Source organism: Hakea prostrata, chromosome 3 (genome assembly GCF_041222555.1).
Source record: "Hakea prostrata isolate BN-2017 chromosome 3, UWA_Hpros_2, whole genome shotgun sequence".
NCBI classification, from domain to species: domain Eukaryota; kingdom Viridiplantae; phylum Streptophyta; class Magnoliopsida; order Proteales; family Proteaceae; genus Hakea; species Hakea prostrata.
This window is the reverse complement of record NC_142602.1, coordinates 58,990,123-59,006,591: the sequence shown is the minus strand read 5'-3', so window position 1 is coordinate 59,006,591 and position 16,469 is coordinate 58,990,123. Positions and strand designations below refer to the sequence as shown.

The following is a 16,469-nucleotide window of genomic DNA, read 5'->3' as shown; positions in this document are numbered from 1 at the left end:
AAATTTTCCGTGGTTGTTGTTCTAGGGATTAAGGGTTGCTTTATGTAGAATTATGTTGCTTGAATTGATAGAAGGTAGTGATTCATACTTAATTTCTAGTCAATCTGCTTTTGGTTTTATTTGTGGTATATTGATGTTTCATCATGTTTAGATGATAATCGTAAACGTGAAATTTGCTTCTACCAAAAAAAAAAAAAAAAAAACGTGAAATTTGCTCGACTCCACGTTGATGGAGTTGCTATGATGGTATGCTTACATGGAGTCAATTTGTGTTGACAGTGGGCTTCTTCCTGTAAGTTCTGTCCACTGTTTTGCAGTTGTGGTAATATTGGGCTATGTTTTGATGGAATTCGGCTTCTGCTTTGATTATATACTGCAAAAGAAAAGAACTTCTTAAAAGCTTGTCTACTACCATAATTCCTCGATTTCGTCTTTCTGTCATTTGGACTTATCTTTCTTTACTTCAGGGTTGGCGGGAGTATTTTCATCTATGAGTTAAAAGGTGCAAGCTAGGGAATTAGATATAAAAATAGATAACAAGCGGTCGTAAAGTTGAAACTTGTTGAAACTTTTTGAAATTGAAATGAGGGAGGAAGTGCAAGGGTGAAAAAAGTTATCAATGATACAATAATTTACAACTGGTTCTTGGTAGTTCCTTGGGTTCGTGCAGTTAAAAGTCCTCATGTCATTGGATGTCTGGTCATTGCAGTTGGTTGGGTTTGATGAGTCTCCAAGAATCTAATGAAGTCATTTGGTTTGTTTGTAGTGTTAAGAATGCTAATGGTTTAGTGGGAAGTATTGAAGATGTGAGCATTGGAGGGCAAGGATCCATGTAGCTAACCCCATTTAGTTGAGATAAGCTTGAGTTGTTGTTGTGAGGCATCTTAATAGATTTCTTTCTTCTGAGTGTAATAACGGGGCATTATTTCCCTGTTTTCCGTCTCTGTGTAACATGGTAACATTTTAATTAGGTACTAGACACAGTTGGGAATTTCGAAGGTCTGTCTGCAACATAAGATTAGATATAGGCATAATTCCCTAATGATTAGATCTCTATAAAACAAGGGCTTCTTGATGTTCACAAGTGAATGAGGGCCAAGATACCAAGATCAAATAGACATTCAGCAGGGTAACTAGGGTTCATGCAACCTTCGGCCAAGGCTGTTAGGGTTTGTAAGGCTTCTCTGATGGGAGCACCAGGTGTGGCTAAGGGTGTAGTTAGGGTTTGAGAAATCTGAACTGAATTGTTCTTAATTTCAGATTTCTGGTTAGGGTTAGGGTTTGGAGGGGGAAAACAGGGTTGGGGTTGGGATTGAGTGGTGATGGGAGTGGAGGGAATATGGATATAGGAGGAGGGGAAATTCTGATGGTGGGTCTGTGCAATATGAAAATTAGGGCTTGGGGAAATGGAAAATAGGGTTTGTGGGAGAAAAAGGAAGGCCGAATGGATTAGAAAGTAATAGGAAAAAAAATTAAAGGCTCTGTGAGATAGTAGAAGATGAATGGGATGAACTAAATGGTTACTGGCCAAATATGTAGGGGTTGGGATGGAAATCGATGGATGGAGTGAAGGCAGACCAGCCGTCTACCAAAGGATAATTCTTTCAATCAGAAACCCTTGATGCTCGACACCTTGATCTCTCCTTGCAACAGAACTCTCGGTAATTTATTCATCAAATCTGTCCTTGTTACAAGCATAGGCTGTCTATTTATAGCCTCTAACAATGACTCCAAATAGAGTTCAAATAGGACTTCTACTTTAATTAGTGTATCTACTTCTAACCTTAAAAGACTTCTTACTCTTACTGACTCAAATAATAAGTTTAAAATGCAATCAAACTCCTAACAGTACTTAACATTAAAACAGAATTTGATAGGACTTCTATCTTAAATAGGACTCTTATTTAACTAAATCTAGACTGACTCAAATAATGATTTAAAAACAGATTCAAATTCCTAACAAACTTCTAATAATAATTATGCCCAGCTGGGCTCAAATAGGACTGCCAAAATTATCAAACTACCCCTGATGTTGAATTATGCTTCTTAAGCTGCTGGGCAGCAAGCCCTAGAAATGTATGCAATACTTGGTTGATGGCTTAGAAGACACCATTGAGCTGGGTTTATTTCTTTTAGTAAGTCTGAAGTGTTGGTTTGGATGCTTTTGTTGAGAATCCCAGCTACCGTTTTGGTCATGTTGCAAATATGTGTAAAAGAAATCCTTCTGTGTTTGCATTAGGTTTTATCCCCCTAAATATGGTGAATCTCCATTTTCTTTCCATGTCACCAAGTTTTAGGCAAGTATCCTTCCGCATTTGCAATAGGTTTAATATCTCTCCCATTGCCTTCCTTGTGATCATTCAACTTTTGAAGGTATTTGTGCAGTTTTCATATTTTTCTACGCTGTATCTTAGCTTCAACAATTGACTTGAAGTAAAACTTCTATTCACACAACTATTCTGTGGAGACCTATTTGTTTAGTTATATACTATGTGCTGCTATCTTTGTGCCAGGGTTTGTCTTTGCTGCTGAAGATTCTTCTATTGTGCCTATTCTTGACCTTGCCACATTTTGAGTTCTGTTGCTGAGTATTTGAAAAGTGTTTCCGCATAAATTATTCCTACCTGAGCTGGGTAGGAAGATATGTTCGAAGGCACTTTTATTTTTGACTTGGGTCCTGGCTTGTTTTCAATATAACTAATTCTTGCATTAACAGTTTGTTAGTATTATCCTCTGAATATATTTTCATTAAGCAGTCATTTTTACTGGTATTGTTTGCTAGTGGTTTCTTTCTGTAGATGCAATTGATGACTCCTTGTGGGGCTTGGAAAATTCAAGGAAGGTGGTAGAGCTTTACATTCATTGAGTTTTGAAGTGGAAGCAGAAGCTATACACTAAATTAGAACATTGATTGATAGTTGACACTGGCTGGCATTCTTGATACATGGAAAGAAATGGACCCTACTTTATCCATTCAAAAGCTCGGTGCAAAGCATCTTTCTAACCTGGGAGCATCTGGAGCTATGTCCTCATCTTTGCCAGTCCTTCCCATTCCTCTGGAAGAGAAATATCCAAAATTGCCAAACTCTCAACAAGTTTCATTGGAAAAGGAACTAATGACTTATTCCATGGCTCCAGCTGGATCTTCACAGGGCCCCATTGGTGGGGTTGTGGGGCCCATATTTTCATCAGACTCAGGATTCTCCTCAAATCTCCAGTTTTCTTCTGTTTCACCCCATGAAAGACATTCTATTAATTCCTCCTTTGGTGGTTCAACATCAAATAATCGAACATCTGTGCCTTTAACACCCTCTTCTCATTCAGGACCATTTCAGCCTATTTCATTGAGTAATTATTCTAAAGAAAACAACAATGCCTGGTGTACAGATGCACTGCAGAGTTTCCTTGATTTTCCTGATAGTGTCCCTTACCAAAATAGTCAAGGAGATAATAGTGCTGCCATGGCATTAGAGGACCCCACTAAGCGGATTGATTGGCAGGATTGGGCAGACCAGCTTATGCAGCTTGGCACTGATGATGATGCTTTGACTCCAGACTGGAATGAGCTTCTTGTAGACAATAGTGCAGTGAATCCCAAACCAAAGGTTGGTTACTCTTTTATTCATCTGGCACAGTTGGAATATCTATTTAAAATGTCCGACTTTTTTAGTAACAAGGTTGAAGATGTTGAGAAAGAGAAAAAAAATTGCAGAATTTTTGTCTTCCCTTATTTTTCTGTTTGCTTTTATTTAGACAGTATGCCAGGTTCCAGAACTATCTTCAACTATCTCAGTGCCCGAGCCCCAACTTCATCAGCAGCTTTCTGTTCCTTCTGGGGAAAATTGCCCAGTTGCTAGTCCCCCTTCCTCTGTCAGTGGTGCCCCAACCAAGCCACGCATGCGTTGGACTCCAGAACTGCATGAACGTTTTGTGGAAGCTGTTAACGAGCTCGGTGGCAGTGAAAGTGTGTAATCTGCGCTTGTTGATCCCGTTTTGGCAGTCAAATTTTGGTTATGTCCTCATGTAAATCTCTTAGTTTTGACTGACAGGAGCTACTCCCAAGGGCGTGCTAAAGATCATGAAAGTTGAAGGCCTGACTATCTACCATGTCAAAAGCCATCTGCAGGTCTGTAGATTGGAATATTTTTCTAGGGTTTCATAATTGCATTAGCTATCTACTATGTTGTCTAATTTTAACTGGAGGCACCGCTTGTTGGAGTACAGAAGTACAGGACAGCTAGATATAGACCAGACTCATCAGAAGGTAGCTATGAGTTTCCTTTTTGAACTTTCTGTTTTGAGTTAACCATATACTTTTTGTTTGAATTTTCTTCTTTGCTTCTTCAGCCTGTGGCAAATTCATGGTTTTGCATTTTGCAATGAACCATTACTTTTATTTATTTCCCCACCCTTTCCGGAAGCATCTTCTGGTTAAATCTTCAGCTATCAGTGTACTTACATTGATTATAAGAACATTCTTTCTTGTGATCTGTGCAGTTCCGAATCTGAAGACACCTTTCTGAAGTTTTATGTTGCTTGTGCTGCTTTGTTGCACTTTTTATTGTTTGTGAAACATTATGACAACGTTTACAAAGTAAATGACATTTAAAATTCATCCTCAAAGCCTGCCTTTCTCTTGTTTATGCAGGAACATCAGAGAAAAAACCAAATCCAATTGGTGAAATTCCATCTCTAGATCTGAAAACGTATGTTCAATGGTTCTTTTTTTCTTTCTTTCTTTCTTTTTTCCCCCTTTTTTCCCCATATTTTAGTATAATGTTGATATTTTTAGTGGAGCAAAATGTAGTACGTATTGTGGTATCTATTTTGCTCTTTTATCTACTTATTTATTATTTATTATTTATTTTATGAGCAAAATGAAGATTTATTCATGGGGAAGTAGAGAAGAAGCATTTGTCCCGTCATAGACTTCATACTTTCAAAGAGACCATCAGGAATGTTGTTATGTAATTGCAAAGTGATGGCCTGCATTAGAACTCTAGTCCATATGTGTCGCTCCTTGCCAGGTTGTTTTGTGGGAGTTTGCTGGTCTGGCGGGATGGAAGCAGAACAGAACTTCAGAGTGGAACCTGAACAAAGGTCCTTGACTTTCTTATCCTAAATGATGGTCACTCAGGTCCTCCATTTGTGGTTTGCCCCATCCTCGGATGTCTGATCATGGCAATAAACTGTTGGTTGTACTTAGCTGCCATTATGATATTTAGCTGTCCTGTATTGCCTGATCACTGTTTGGGGCCAGAGAAAACAATATTTTCATCAACCTGTTGTGTTTCAATGGATCACCAGTACCCATGATGGTGTGGAATGCTGTTTTCTGTGCTTATTCAACGTTTTTCCATGGCCAAAATGGAGTTATATTAGGCTCATGAGCCTATGCTGTCCTTTGGGATTGTCATGGCGCTCAATTGATGAAGATCATAAATGTGATGACACACTTTAGCTTTGAGATTGTAACCAAGTTGAGACAATTTTGGGCTTTGAGGCTATCTTTTGGAGAATATTTAGGAAATAGCTTGATAGAATGGCACACCTGTATCTGTGTTGGTGACTGGCAATTATGGGGAAAAGGATCAATGTCAGAATGCTTATTGTCAGATGGTTGGGACTTGGAAGTGGAGAGCATCCATACTATCTGGTATAGTCCATGTTGAATTATTCCTCTTTATTGAGGCTGAGTAGTGCAATATTCTTGATTTTCTCAAAGAAGAATGCTGGGTGCTAAGCTCCGATTTTTTAATCTGAGGGCTGAGAGGCATGCCGACTGGTAGTCAAATCTCTATTGTGGAAGGTTTGGTAGGGACTTAAGGTTTGCGAGGCTTGCAAGTGATAACTGCCATATTTTCGGTTACAGTTGATTTGAGTAGCAGAGAAAACACAATTGACTGGCACTTACAGTGATGAACTAGATCTAATTAATCAGCCCCAGTTAAAGTTAGTCGGATTCAGCATATTAGTAGGAGATCAAATCTAATATTGTTTTGGTATTTAAATTAGTCCTTGTCAAGTTGTGAAAGATTCTAGTCTAGTTGGCAGTTCTACTTAGAGAAAGGTTCATTTAGTTGCAGTCCAAATTCTAGACTATTCCTACTCTTGTTGTGTAGTTCGAATCATCCTAGGTTGAGATAAGTGAGAGTCCTTAGTAGAACGGGAATCATAAGTAGAAGTCCTAGTTTGTTTTGTTTTCCAATGTCAGTTCCAGTAGGAATCCATCAATATATGGCTATACTTATAGCCCCATACTTGTAAACAATGCAGTTTTTGATTATTGAATTAACATTGTTGAAGGTGAATCGATTGGAGTTGTTGGTTTCCAAGGAAGTATGCCTGCGGCTTCTTGGTGCCGTCTCTCATTCTGCAATTTCTTTAATTTTCACTCCCAACAGCAGTACTGCCCCCCCCCCCGGGCGCCCTACCCTTTCCATTCTCTTTTCCTCATATCAGCCTTCTCTTCTCCCCTCCCCTGGCCTGCAGCCTACCTATTCTCTTTCCCTAGCCCTAATTCCTATTCCCTCATTTCCCCAACCCCTATCTCCCATCAAAGCTCCTTTTTCTCTAACCATTTACTGACCCAAATGCCAACTTCTTTTTGTGCCTAACCCGCCCCCATCCCTTCCTTAACATTAGACCCTCATCCCCATCACTAATTTCTTTTCAAAACCCTAAATTTTCTGCACTTCATCTTCTTCCCCAAAACCTAGCAACCCTAGCCGCCATCACTTAGATCTATCAAACCACTCACCTAATTCAACTTCCTTTTGGATTCATCATCCCCTACCCCTCCCCTACCTTTGACCTTAACCTTATCCTTAACCCCATTCACCCCCTGTAAACCATGACTTAGAAAACCCTAGTTTCTAGATTTCCCAAAACCCTGAAGCCTGAATCTGAATTTAAAAACAATATAAATCAGATTGAGAATTCCATAAACCGTAATTCATTTAAAACAACACCCACACCAGAACCACAGGGTTTGAGGAACCCTAACTTTTTCTGCTGAATTCAATTGAGTGGTCCTGTAAACTGGCCCTCAATTTAGGGGTTACATCATCTGGGTAGCAGAAGGAGCGGTTGGTATTTTGAATACGTCATTGAAAATTTGTGAAAGTCAAACTGGTTATAAGACTTCTTGCTCTAGTAATCAGCGTTGTGAACTTTCCATTCACCTGATTTTCAAGTGCTTGCAAGGGGCATCAAAGCGTAGAAGTGACTGTTGAAACTGTCTGATTGCTAGATCAATGCTTCTCAAGAACACTGCCTGCATACTCCGTTATTGTATGTGGGAACTAAGACTTTATTGATTTGGAATCATGGTCAATGGTTAATCTGGAAGAAGTGATGAAGCTGCATTGATAAAGAGAGGGGCCATAAAGAGTGACAGCACCATGCCCATTCAGTACCAGATAAGAGAAAGTGGTATTGTTTTTCTCGGTGGTGAATAATTTTGTGTTTGATTTTAAGAGGAAGAAAGAGAACCTTTGAAGGACAAGGACACAGTTGACTTCTTCTTTCGTTTTTTTTTTTTGTTGGTGGGGGGGGGGGGGAGGTAGTTGTGAGGGAGCTGGGGTATATCACATTGAAAGGAAGTAATTAAACAAGCTAATTCCATTTATAGTGTTATTAGACATATTTTAGGCTCAAAAAGTGGCCTATTACATCGAGAACCCATTGAATCGAAGGCCCAACATGTATGCAACCTAGACTTATTCCTAAGCAAACAAGCCCCGTTTGGTGACGAATCTGAATCGCTGGTGCTGGCTCATTCTTCTCTTCTAGATTCATTTACCTATGTCATTAGACCACTTGATGCAGTAGTTTGTCAAATAAATGAGGCCTTTTGCAGAAAGCTGGCTTTGGGTTATTTTATTATTTTTTAGCTTTCCTCCCAGTCTTTAATGGGTTTTGACAGTAGTGGCAAGTTAGTTAGCTTCCAAATCTTGGCAACTTTGGTTTGTTATACCCCTGAATGAGAGCTAATAAGTACTTTTTAGGAATTAAATATTTGAAATAGTTTTCTTGACACGAGTCAGACAACCCTATTCACAGTTCCATAACAGCACCTGGTTTGTTGTTATTCCCCCAATTTCTGTACATTTTTGTGAACCCCAACAAATTGTAACCTTTTCTTGACCGTCCTTCCTTTTATTCCAGCCTTAGACATTGAAAATCCTAGGCTGTGAACATTGCCACTTTACTCCTGCTCTACTTACAAGTTGCGACAATGATCTCTTTCTTCATTGGGAACTTATGCATTTCAAGAGCGCTCACATCCTTCTGACTTGTCACCTGTTTAATCGAGTCTTATTTTGGTTTTCCCTTTTCTACTTACACCTCCCAATTACCCCCTTCTGATGCAATTGTTGGTCTTCATATCCTCCGGGCAGATTAACTTTATGAAATAAATCTGGAGTTGAAAATCTTGCTTCGCTTTAAGGAACATAACAAATGGCAATCAAATTTTCACAATATGGTTTAGACATTTGACTGAGAGCATGTATCTTCTTCGTGTGAAACAGTGAAAAGACTGGTTTCTATTGGATTTTCTGACTTGAAGTCATTCACAAATTTTAAATAAAATCGAAGTTTACAACGAAATATGTATATTGATTATGCAGTATGCACTAGGTGCAACTGTCAAAATATGGTTTATAACCTTGCTGAGAAACTTTAACAAGGATGTGAAGCTTTCTATCAATCACCAAGTTGATTCCCTAGAGCCCTTGGTCAAGGTTGCACTCTATACAGAATTTCTTAAGTGTATCTAAAGCCTAAGGATTTCTGTGCCTTTCTTCTGTCCAACATTACAGCACATTCTATTTCCCCTGTATAAATTTTTTGGAATTGATCAAGATGTTCATGAAATTGCAAGGTACTAATTTGAATTTTTCTTTTTCTTCAGTCAAATGTTTTGGTATGAAAATTTCCAGTTACTGTCAAGCTAGTACGAACAAAAGTTCTCTGATCATGCTGTGTCATTAATTGTTAAATTAGTTGGATGAGTTTGGTTTAGAATTTCTGGCTCAGTGACCTGATTTAAAAAACAGGGGTATTGAGATTACTGAGGCATTGCGACTGCAAATGGAAGTTCAGAAGCGATTACATGAACAACTTGAGGTATGGATTTTCAATTGATGACATGCTAGACTTATATACAGGTGTTTGTTCAAAGATGCAAAGAACTTTGTTATTTAGCTCACTGAAGCCTTGTTGCTTGATCTTGGGAACATTTTGCTGACACGTCAATTATTTATTTAAAATCGTATTCAGACTCCATTGGAAGGAACAATTTTAGGCCAAGTACTGGTAATGATTTCTTTAAGAAAATAAGATTTTGGAAATGATATGACTCTAGGTTTCACTCAATAGGGATTAGAGATAGAGTGATCTCATTGTGGTAGATGATCCATTAAAAGGAGAGCCAACGGTGAGCCTGGGTTGTTTTTGGACCAGTTCTTGGGCTGAACAAGACCCATACATGGGGTGGTTTCCTGGTCCAGCTAAGCAACCAAGTTGTGGGGATCAGTTAGAAGCCTGTTGACCAGTTATTTCCTCAATTTCTGGATGAATAATACCAGGCTTCGCATGGGAAATTTATTTCGTATTAGATCTCTTCTTATGGGAAGTCGGGTGTGTGCTTACTGGATGGGTATGCACAACCTAGTAGGCCTGGCCACATTATTGTAAGGTGGTGGGAACATGGGTGGATAGTTCGAGAAGTGAGACATCTTTAGATATCTTGACCTTTTGAGAAAGTAAGACAAGATTTCATGTGAAACAGAAAATTACCTCAGTGTGGTCGAGATCTCGGTTCAACCAGATATCAAACTGACTATATAACACTTAAAAGGGCCCAAATCTTGTTCGAGGTGAAAAAACTCTTGTTTCAAAATTAAGTGTATGCATGTTGCTGTTTGCAGCTCACCTCTTCAACTTTTTGGTCAATTTTCACCAGGAAATTTGTCGGAATTGCCCCAGCAGTGCATTGCTAGTACACTTAGTCTATGTCTACAGCAAATTACTAATATATCGTTACTTCTACACTTGTTTTTCTTTTTTAACGAAGTTGTCTTGCATGAACTGTATGATTAGTTTTTATGACTAAATTATTTTTAGGATATGGTATTACAGACTTTCAGTTCATCCTGATAATTACAACCAATGATCTATGACTAAATTATTTGTAGAATATGGTATTATAGACTTTCAGTTCATCCTGATAATTACAACCAACGATCTAAAATCAAACTCTATTTAGACTTATTCTCTTTATAAATCTTATAGCCCCATTATGTTCAAAAGGCCTAAATAGGCTATATACCAAGTTTCAGTCCATCAAAAACCCGAGGACATGGCCAATGAAAACTTGTGACACCTCGGTTTAACCCATTTTTTGAAGGGCCAGGTTGGCCACTGAAATTGAGATCTTGAACCATGCATGGGTGTCTATTCCAAGTTTTGTGACTGGTAAAAAGGGCAGTGCCAATCAAACTGTTATTGACAGACATGTAGTGCCTGGATGATTGAACAACTATGATGCCAACAAATGAGTTGAGAAACAAGCAAGTTGAGTCAAGTTTTTGGAAGTCATTGATTCACCTTCCTCTTGTTGATGTTGTGGAACCAACAGAGATTTCTGGTTCTTGCAGCCCTAGAAGATACCCTTGACTTTCCTGCCCCTCTACTGTGGATATTTAGGATATAAACTGTGAATCAAACAAAAAAAATAGGAGATGAAGAACTCGAGAATGAGAAGGTAGAAAAGAATGAGAGAAATGAATTGAGAGATCTCACTCCTGGTGTGCATATCCTTGAAAGAACAGCCTTTGCTATATAGGGAAAATCACCATTACAAAAAAAGAAGCAAATATCCCACGATTGAGTCCAATATGGACTTCAAACTATTGCTGGGATCTCTCTTACCTTTATTACCCTTATTACTTTTTCTAACATTGTATTCCTATATTACCCTTATTCCCCTCTTTAACACTCCCCCTCAAGTTAGAGAATGAACATTAAACATTCCCGGCTTGTTACAAATATAGTTCACTCTTTCAGCCCCCAAAGATTTGGTGAACAAGTCAGCCAATTGTTCTCTGGTTTGAACATGATGAGTGGAGATCAATTCTTGCTATAGCTTCTCATGAACAAAGTGACAATCTACTTCAATATGCTTCGTCCATTTGTGGAAAACAAAATTTGATACTATATGGATAACAACCTGATTACCATGCCAAAGAAGCATAGATGATTCATGGTCAAAGCCAAGCTCTCCGAAAAATTGTTTAATCCACATCAACTCACAGGTGACAAGTGCTATGGCATGTCACTCTAATTCTGCACTGGATCTAGCAACCACTGTCTACTTCTTACCCTTATTACCCTTATACTTTTTCTAGCATGGTATTCCTAAATTAGTGTTATTACTCTCTAACATGAATCACCAAACACAGCGTCTTTCAGAATACTCAGTATTTGGTAAAAAGTGCAGTGCGAACCAATCTGTTATTGACAGAAATGTGAGTGCCTGGATGACTGAACAACTGTGATGCCAACAAGTGAGTTGAGAAACAAACGAGTTGGGTCACGCCTTTGAAAGTCATTGATTCACCCTCTCAGTGACATTGAAACCAACAGAGATTTGTGGTTCTAGCAACCCTAAAAGATACTCCGGCTTCCACTTCACCAGGGACATTTGGGATATGAATCACTAAACCCAACATTCATCAGAAATACTTGTTATTTGACAACATGTACTGTACTTTTTCTTGAATAGATGGCACTATATATATACTAACTCTATGGATGGAGGCTCAGGGTGTCCCTTGATAGGCTAAGAGAGGATAATGGAAAAGATTATAGACTACACTACCAAGAATGATGTAAATTCTTTTTTATTGTTCCTTTTGATTTGCATATACAGCTGTTAGAAATCAGACTAAGAGTCAAAACCAGATACTAAAATGAAGAAGAAAGCAAGAAAGAAGAAGAAGGGAAAAAAAACCAGCAGGAACAGAACAACTTACTGCGATTCTGGATGGATTTGCAAGAATCGCACGCCTCTTTATTTAGAGGCTGCAGCCTTCAATTACAATCTCTTAGGACAGGATATGCTTTCCACAAAAAAGGAAACAAATAATCGAGATACAGTTATTTCCATATCTGTTGTATCTCCATTCAGATCTTAACACCTACAGAAGATCAAATATCCAATCCAGTTACAGCGGTATCCATATCAGTTGTATCCATGTCCACGTAGATCTTAACACTTCCCCTCAAGCTGGAGCATACAAATCTCCCATGCCTTGCTTAGAACTGATTGATCGAAAACTAGGACCAAACAAGGCCTTAGTGAACGCACCAGCTAATTGATCAATAGAACATACAAAGGGCGTCACGATCAATTTCTCCTTAACAGCATCATGGACAAAATGGCAGTGCACCTCTGTATGCTTTGTTCTCTCATGGAAAACAAGATTATTGGCAATATAAGTGGCAGCTTGGTTACTGTAAAACATCTTCATGGGAGAAGAAATTGGAAACCCCATCTCCTCTATTAAAGAATGAAGCCACATCAACTCTGCAGCCATGTGAGCCATAGCTCTATACTTTACTTAGCGTTAGACCGGGCAATAGTAGATTGTTTTTTACTTCTCCAAGTCACAAGATTGCCTCCAAGAACTGTAAAGTAGCCCGTAGCAGACCGACAGTCAACTGTAGATCTTGCCCAGTCTGCATCAGAGAAGGCAACCAAATTCATACTCAGATTAGAACGATAAAGAAGTCCCTTATCAGGAGCACTCTTGAGATCTGAAGCACTCTTATTGTTGCATTCCAATGGGCTTCATTAGAAGACCGCATACTCCTACAAAATAAGAGATATCAGGTCGTCTAACTATGAGATAGACAAGTTCCCAACAAGACTTTTGTAACGATGGACATCATCCAACAATTCTCTATCATCTAGTCCAAATTTTAATTGAAGGTCCATAGGGATGTCAGTAGGTTTAGAGGCAAGCGTTCCAATCTTTGTCAAAAGATCCAGATCATACTTTCTCTGTGACAAGCTAATTCCTTTTTACTGCAAATTACCTCAATCCAAGAAAGTATTGTAGGCTACCCAAGTCCTTAAGTCTGGAAACGTTTATGTAATTGTGCTTTATCAGCCGTATCCATATCCACGTAGATGTTAACAACATCAAGTGATAGTTTCCATTTTGAAGTTTATTCCACAATTGAGATACTTGTTAATGCTTAGTGGCTTAACTCCCACTTTGGATCCTTTTTTCAATATCGTCTCTTGAAACTTAGTGTTGAGTCAGCCATCAAGACATGGTAGGAAAATAATGAGTTCTGTTTTAGACTCTTGATCTTTTTATGTATGATGATTCTATTGTCATGGTCACAAGTCAGACATACATTTGTCTCTTATAACTGCTTTTTCACTTAGATTATTCCAGCATTAAAAAATATTGGAGCAAGTGCGGGAAGTCCTCCCAATCTACCATACTATTATGGTGTGCCATTGAGCCATTTGAGTTTTTGGGCCCTGTTTAAGTAATTCGAGGAATAATGAAGTTTATTATTGTCAATTGTTCTATAAATAGAGGTTGCTTGAATGTATTGAACTCTTAAGCTTCATGTTCTTGCTATTCATAGTGTGCTTCAGGTATTTAGTTCTTAGGTTCTTCATGCCTGCACATCAATAGAAACTTGCATCACATGTGACCACGTTAGAACATCAATCCAAGGTTTATTCTAACCACTTCATTGCCATTTTTAAATCAGATTCAAAGAAATTTACAACTGCGTATAGAAGAACAAGGAAGGTATCTACAGATGATGTTTGAGCAGCAATGTAAAAACACTGGTGAGAAGGTCAATGCTTCTTCATCCAGTCTTGGTGATGCCACCTGTGCTCCGTCATCAGGTGTACAGCCGCATTGCCCCACAAAAAATGAAGCAGAAACCTCAGAGAACGATGGTGTTGAAACAGCAAAAGATGCAAGTGATAATGCCAATGCAATACCAAATCAAAGTTCACTTAAGTCAGGTGGGCAAATGGCATCTGAAATCAGACCCAAGAGTCATGAACCTGATGGCATTGGCAAGTCTAGTTCCCCACCCACAAAGCGTGCAAGAGCAGATGAATCAGCCATTTCATGTGCCAAACCTCCATTCGGCTGCTGACAAAGCTTTCGCTGCTTGTTAAGACATGATGATATCGTAGAGAAGAAACTGTAATGACTAATTCTAGGTGGAATTGGAAATTTGGAACTGGAGCTAGTAACAACAGTTGAGGAGTTTTGATTGATAATTTCTTCCGGATTTGTATTCTATTAAGGCACTCTGCAGAACCGGTGTTGAAAGACAGATGATTCTGTATATGGACATGAAGAGAATGTGTATAGTAGGAAACCCATAGCATTAAGTTTTATTAGGGTTTTATTCACTTCTTTCTTCTTCCTCGTCACGCTAACAATGACAACTAACGTTTAATTACTTCCTTGGTGTCTGTAACAGTTTTTTTTTTCATCCTGTTCTCCAGGCTATTTCATGAAGAGAGACTGACGCATCCATCTGTTACCAAGTGCATTGACAACTCAACTTTCAATGCGGCTTCCTATGATTACATAGACAGTCTAATCCAAATCCCTTCAGGAACAGCTAAAATTGTTTTTAATCACATCAAAGATTGTTGGTTCATAGTTCATCTTCTTTTTTCACACAGGGAAGGAGAAAGATCTTAGATACTATTATTGCTTCTATTAACCGTACAAACATAGGGTAAGATGGTATGGCCAGTTGACTACTGGAGGGAGTTGAAGCACCTTCACAAGGGTTGTTGAATTAACCCATATGTGATCTAGAGTTATATAATGATAGATGTGCTTGCGTCACTCCTTCTGTGATTCCTGCTAGAAGAGGGAAATTTATCAGATCCATTTCTGACAAATGGACCATCCATTTCCTTGTAATAAATGGACCTGATATTGATCCGCTAGAAAAGCCTCTAGTTTCAAACTAAAAGTGCAGGAATTCACCTTGCTATATACAAGCATGCCTTCATTGACAAAAAAAGTGCCCCCCCCCCCCCCCCCCTCCAAATGTTTAGCCTTGGCAGTTGAAAGCCGGCAACCATTAATCTTTTTATTTTCTTTAAAATTAGTATTTACTAGAATGTGATCTAGCCTTGTACTTTCTACTAGTTTTGGGAGAAGAGGGGGCAGCAGCAAGGAGGGTCAAAGGAAGGAGAGGGATCAAAACTACTAAAAGAAGAGTGTTAGAGAGGGAGAGCTAGATCAGAGAGTGAGAGGGAACCAAAGATTGACTGGAAAAGCATGGTTTATAATATCCCACCATACAATACAATGCTAATATCGATACGTATCCATACTAGATATGCATATCCTTACATTTTTTGAAGAACACATATTGGACTGTATCAAAATATATATTGACTGGTGAATTACAATACTCAATACGAGATGGTACGTCTCTTAAAATCATTTAACCGATATGATACTTGACACCGATACTTCAAACCTTGTGATAATAAAAATAATTATGAGTAAAATGAAAAGAAAGTTGCAATGAGGAAATATGATTACAACTGCTTATTATAAAGAGGTTGGTTTCAAACAAATCTCTCCCTTCTTTTAACACATAAAATGATGAATCTAGTGCGCTAATTTTTGGCTACTATGAGGTTTAGGAAAGTCATATTGGATGCGATCTACACCCATGCTTTCTTAGAGGTGGTTCCCAAGCTTAAACCCTTGATTATTTGGCCTAAATTGAGCGAGTGTAGGGTGTCAATGGAGATAAGGCTAAAATGTCTAACCTTATCCAACCTTGCCAGGGCTATCCCTAGCTTCACCCAACCCTGATGCACCTTAATTTGGTTGGGCTGTCAATTAAGTTGTTCCAAGTGGATCTTCTTCATAATAGAAACAAGAGCAAATTGCACTGGCACCCCAAAATGGAAACAGCACTAACACCCCACTTTATTTTTAAAAAGCACAGAGACCCTAAAATTGGATTTTTGTTGGATATATTTGTCAAATCTATCACTGAAAACAGTTAAATTACTGTTTATTTTCAAAAATATTCCTATAATAAACATTGTCTGAAAGGTTTTCAGTGACAAACTGAACAAATATATCCAATGAAAATCTAATTTTGGGGTCTCTGTGCTTTTTAAACATAAAGTGGTGTGTCAGTGCTTTAAGGTCTCCATTTTGGGGTGTCAATGCAATTTGCTCTAGAAACAATGCAACAATTTGTACAAGCATTTAAAGAATAAGATTATTATCAATATATTTTTAGGTCATCATCAATCCAATCACAAGACTTGGGAGCCCACATGTAGGGGAGGGGTGGAAAAGGTGTTGCATAATGTTCTTGGTTTTACTTCCTTTATATAAAAAGACGGTAATAATTGTGCCAAAAGT

General features: G+C 38.4%; 1 protein-coding gene across 1 annotated transcript; it reads left to right on the top strand.

The window, feature by feature from the left end:
* Positions 1-1,376: 1,376 nt before the first annotated feature.
* LOC149022624 (protein PHOSPHATE STARVATION RESPONSE 2-like) lies at positions 1,377-14,783 on the top strand. The gene is given in 8 exon segments (XM_089150634.1): positions 1,377-3,605; positions 3,754-3,964; positions 4,050-4,126; positions 4,225-4,264; positions 4,649-4,706; positions 9,063-9,132; positions 13,804-14,135; positions 14,137-14,783. Coding segments are annotated over 8 exon segments (1,530 nt in total). The 5' UTR covers positions 1,377-2,954; the 3' UTR covers positions 14,228-14,783.
* Positions 14,784-16,469: the final 1,686 nt, after the last annotated feature.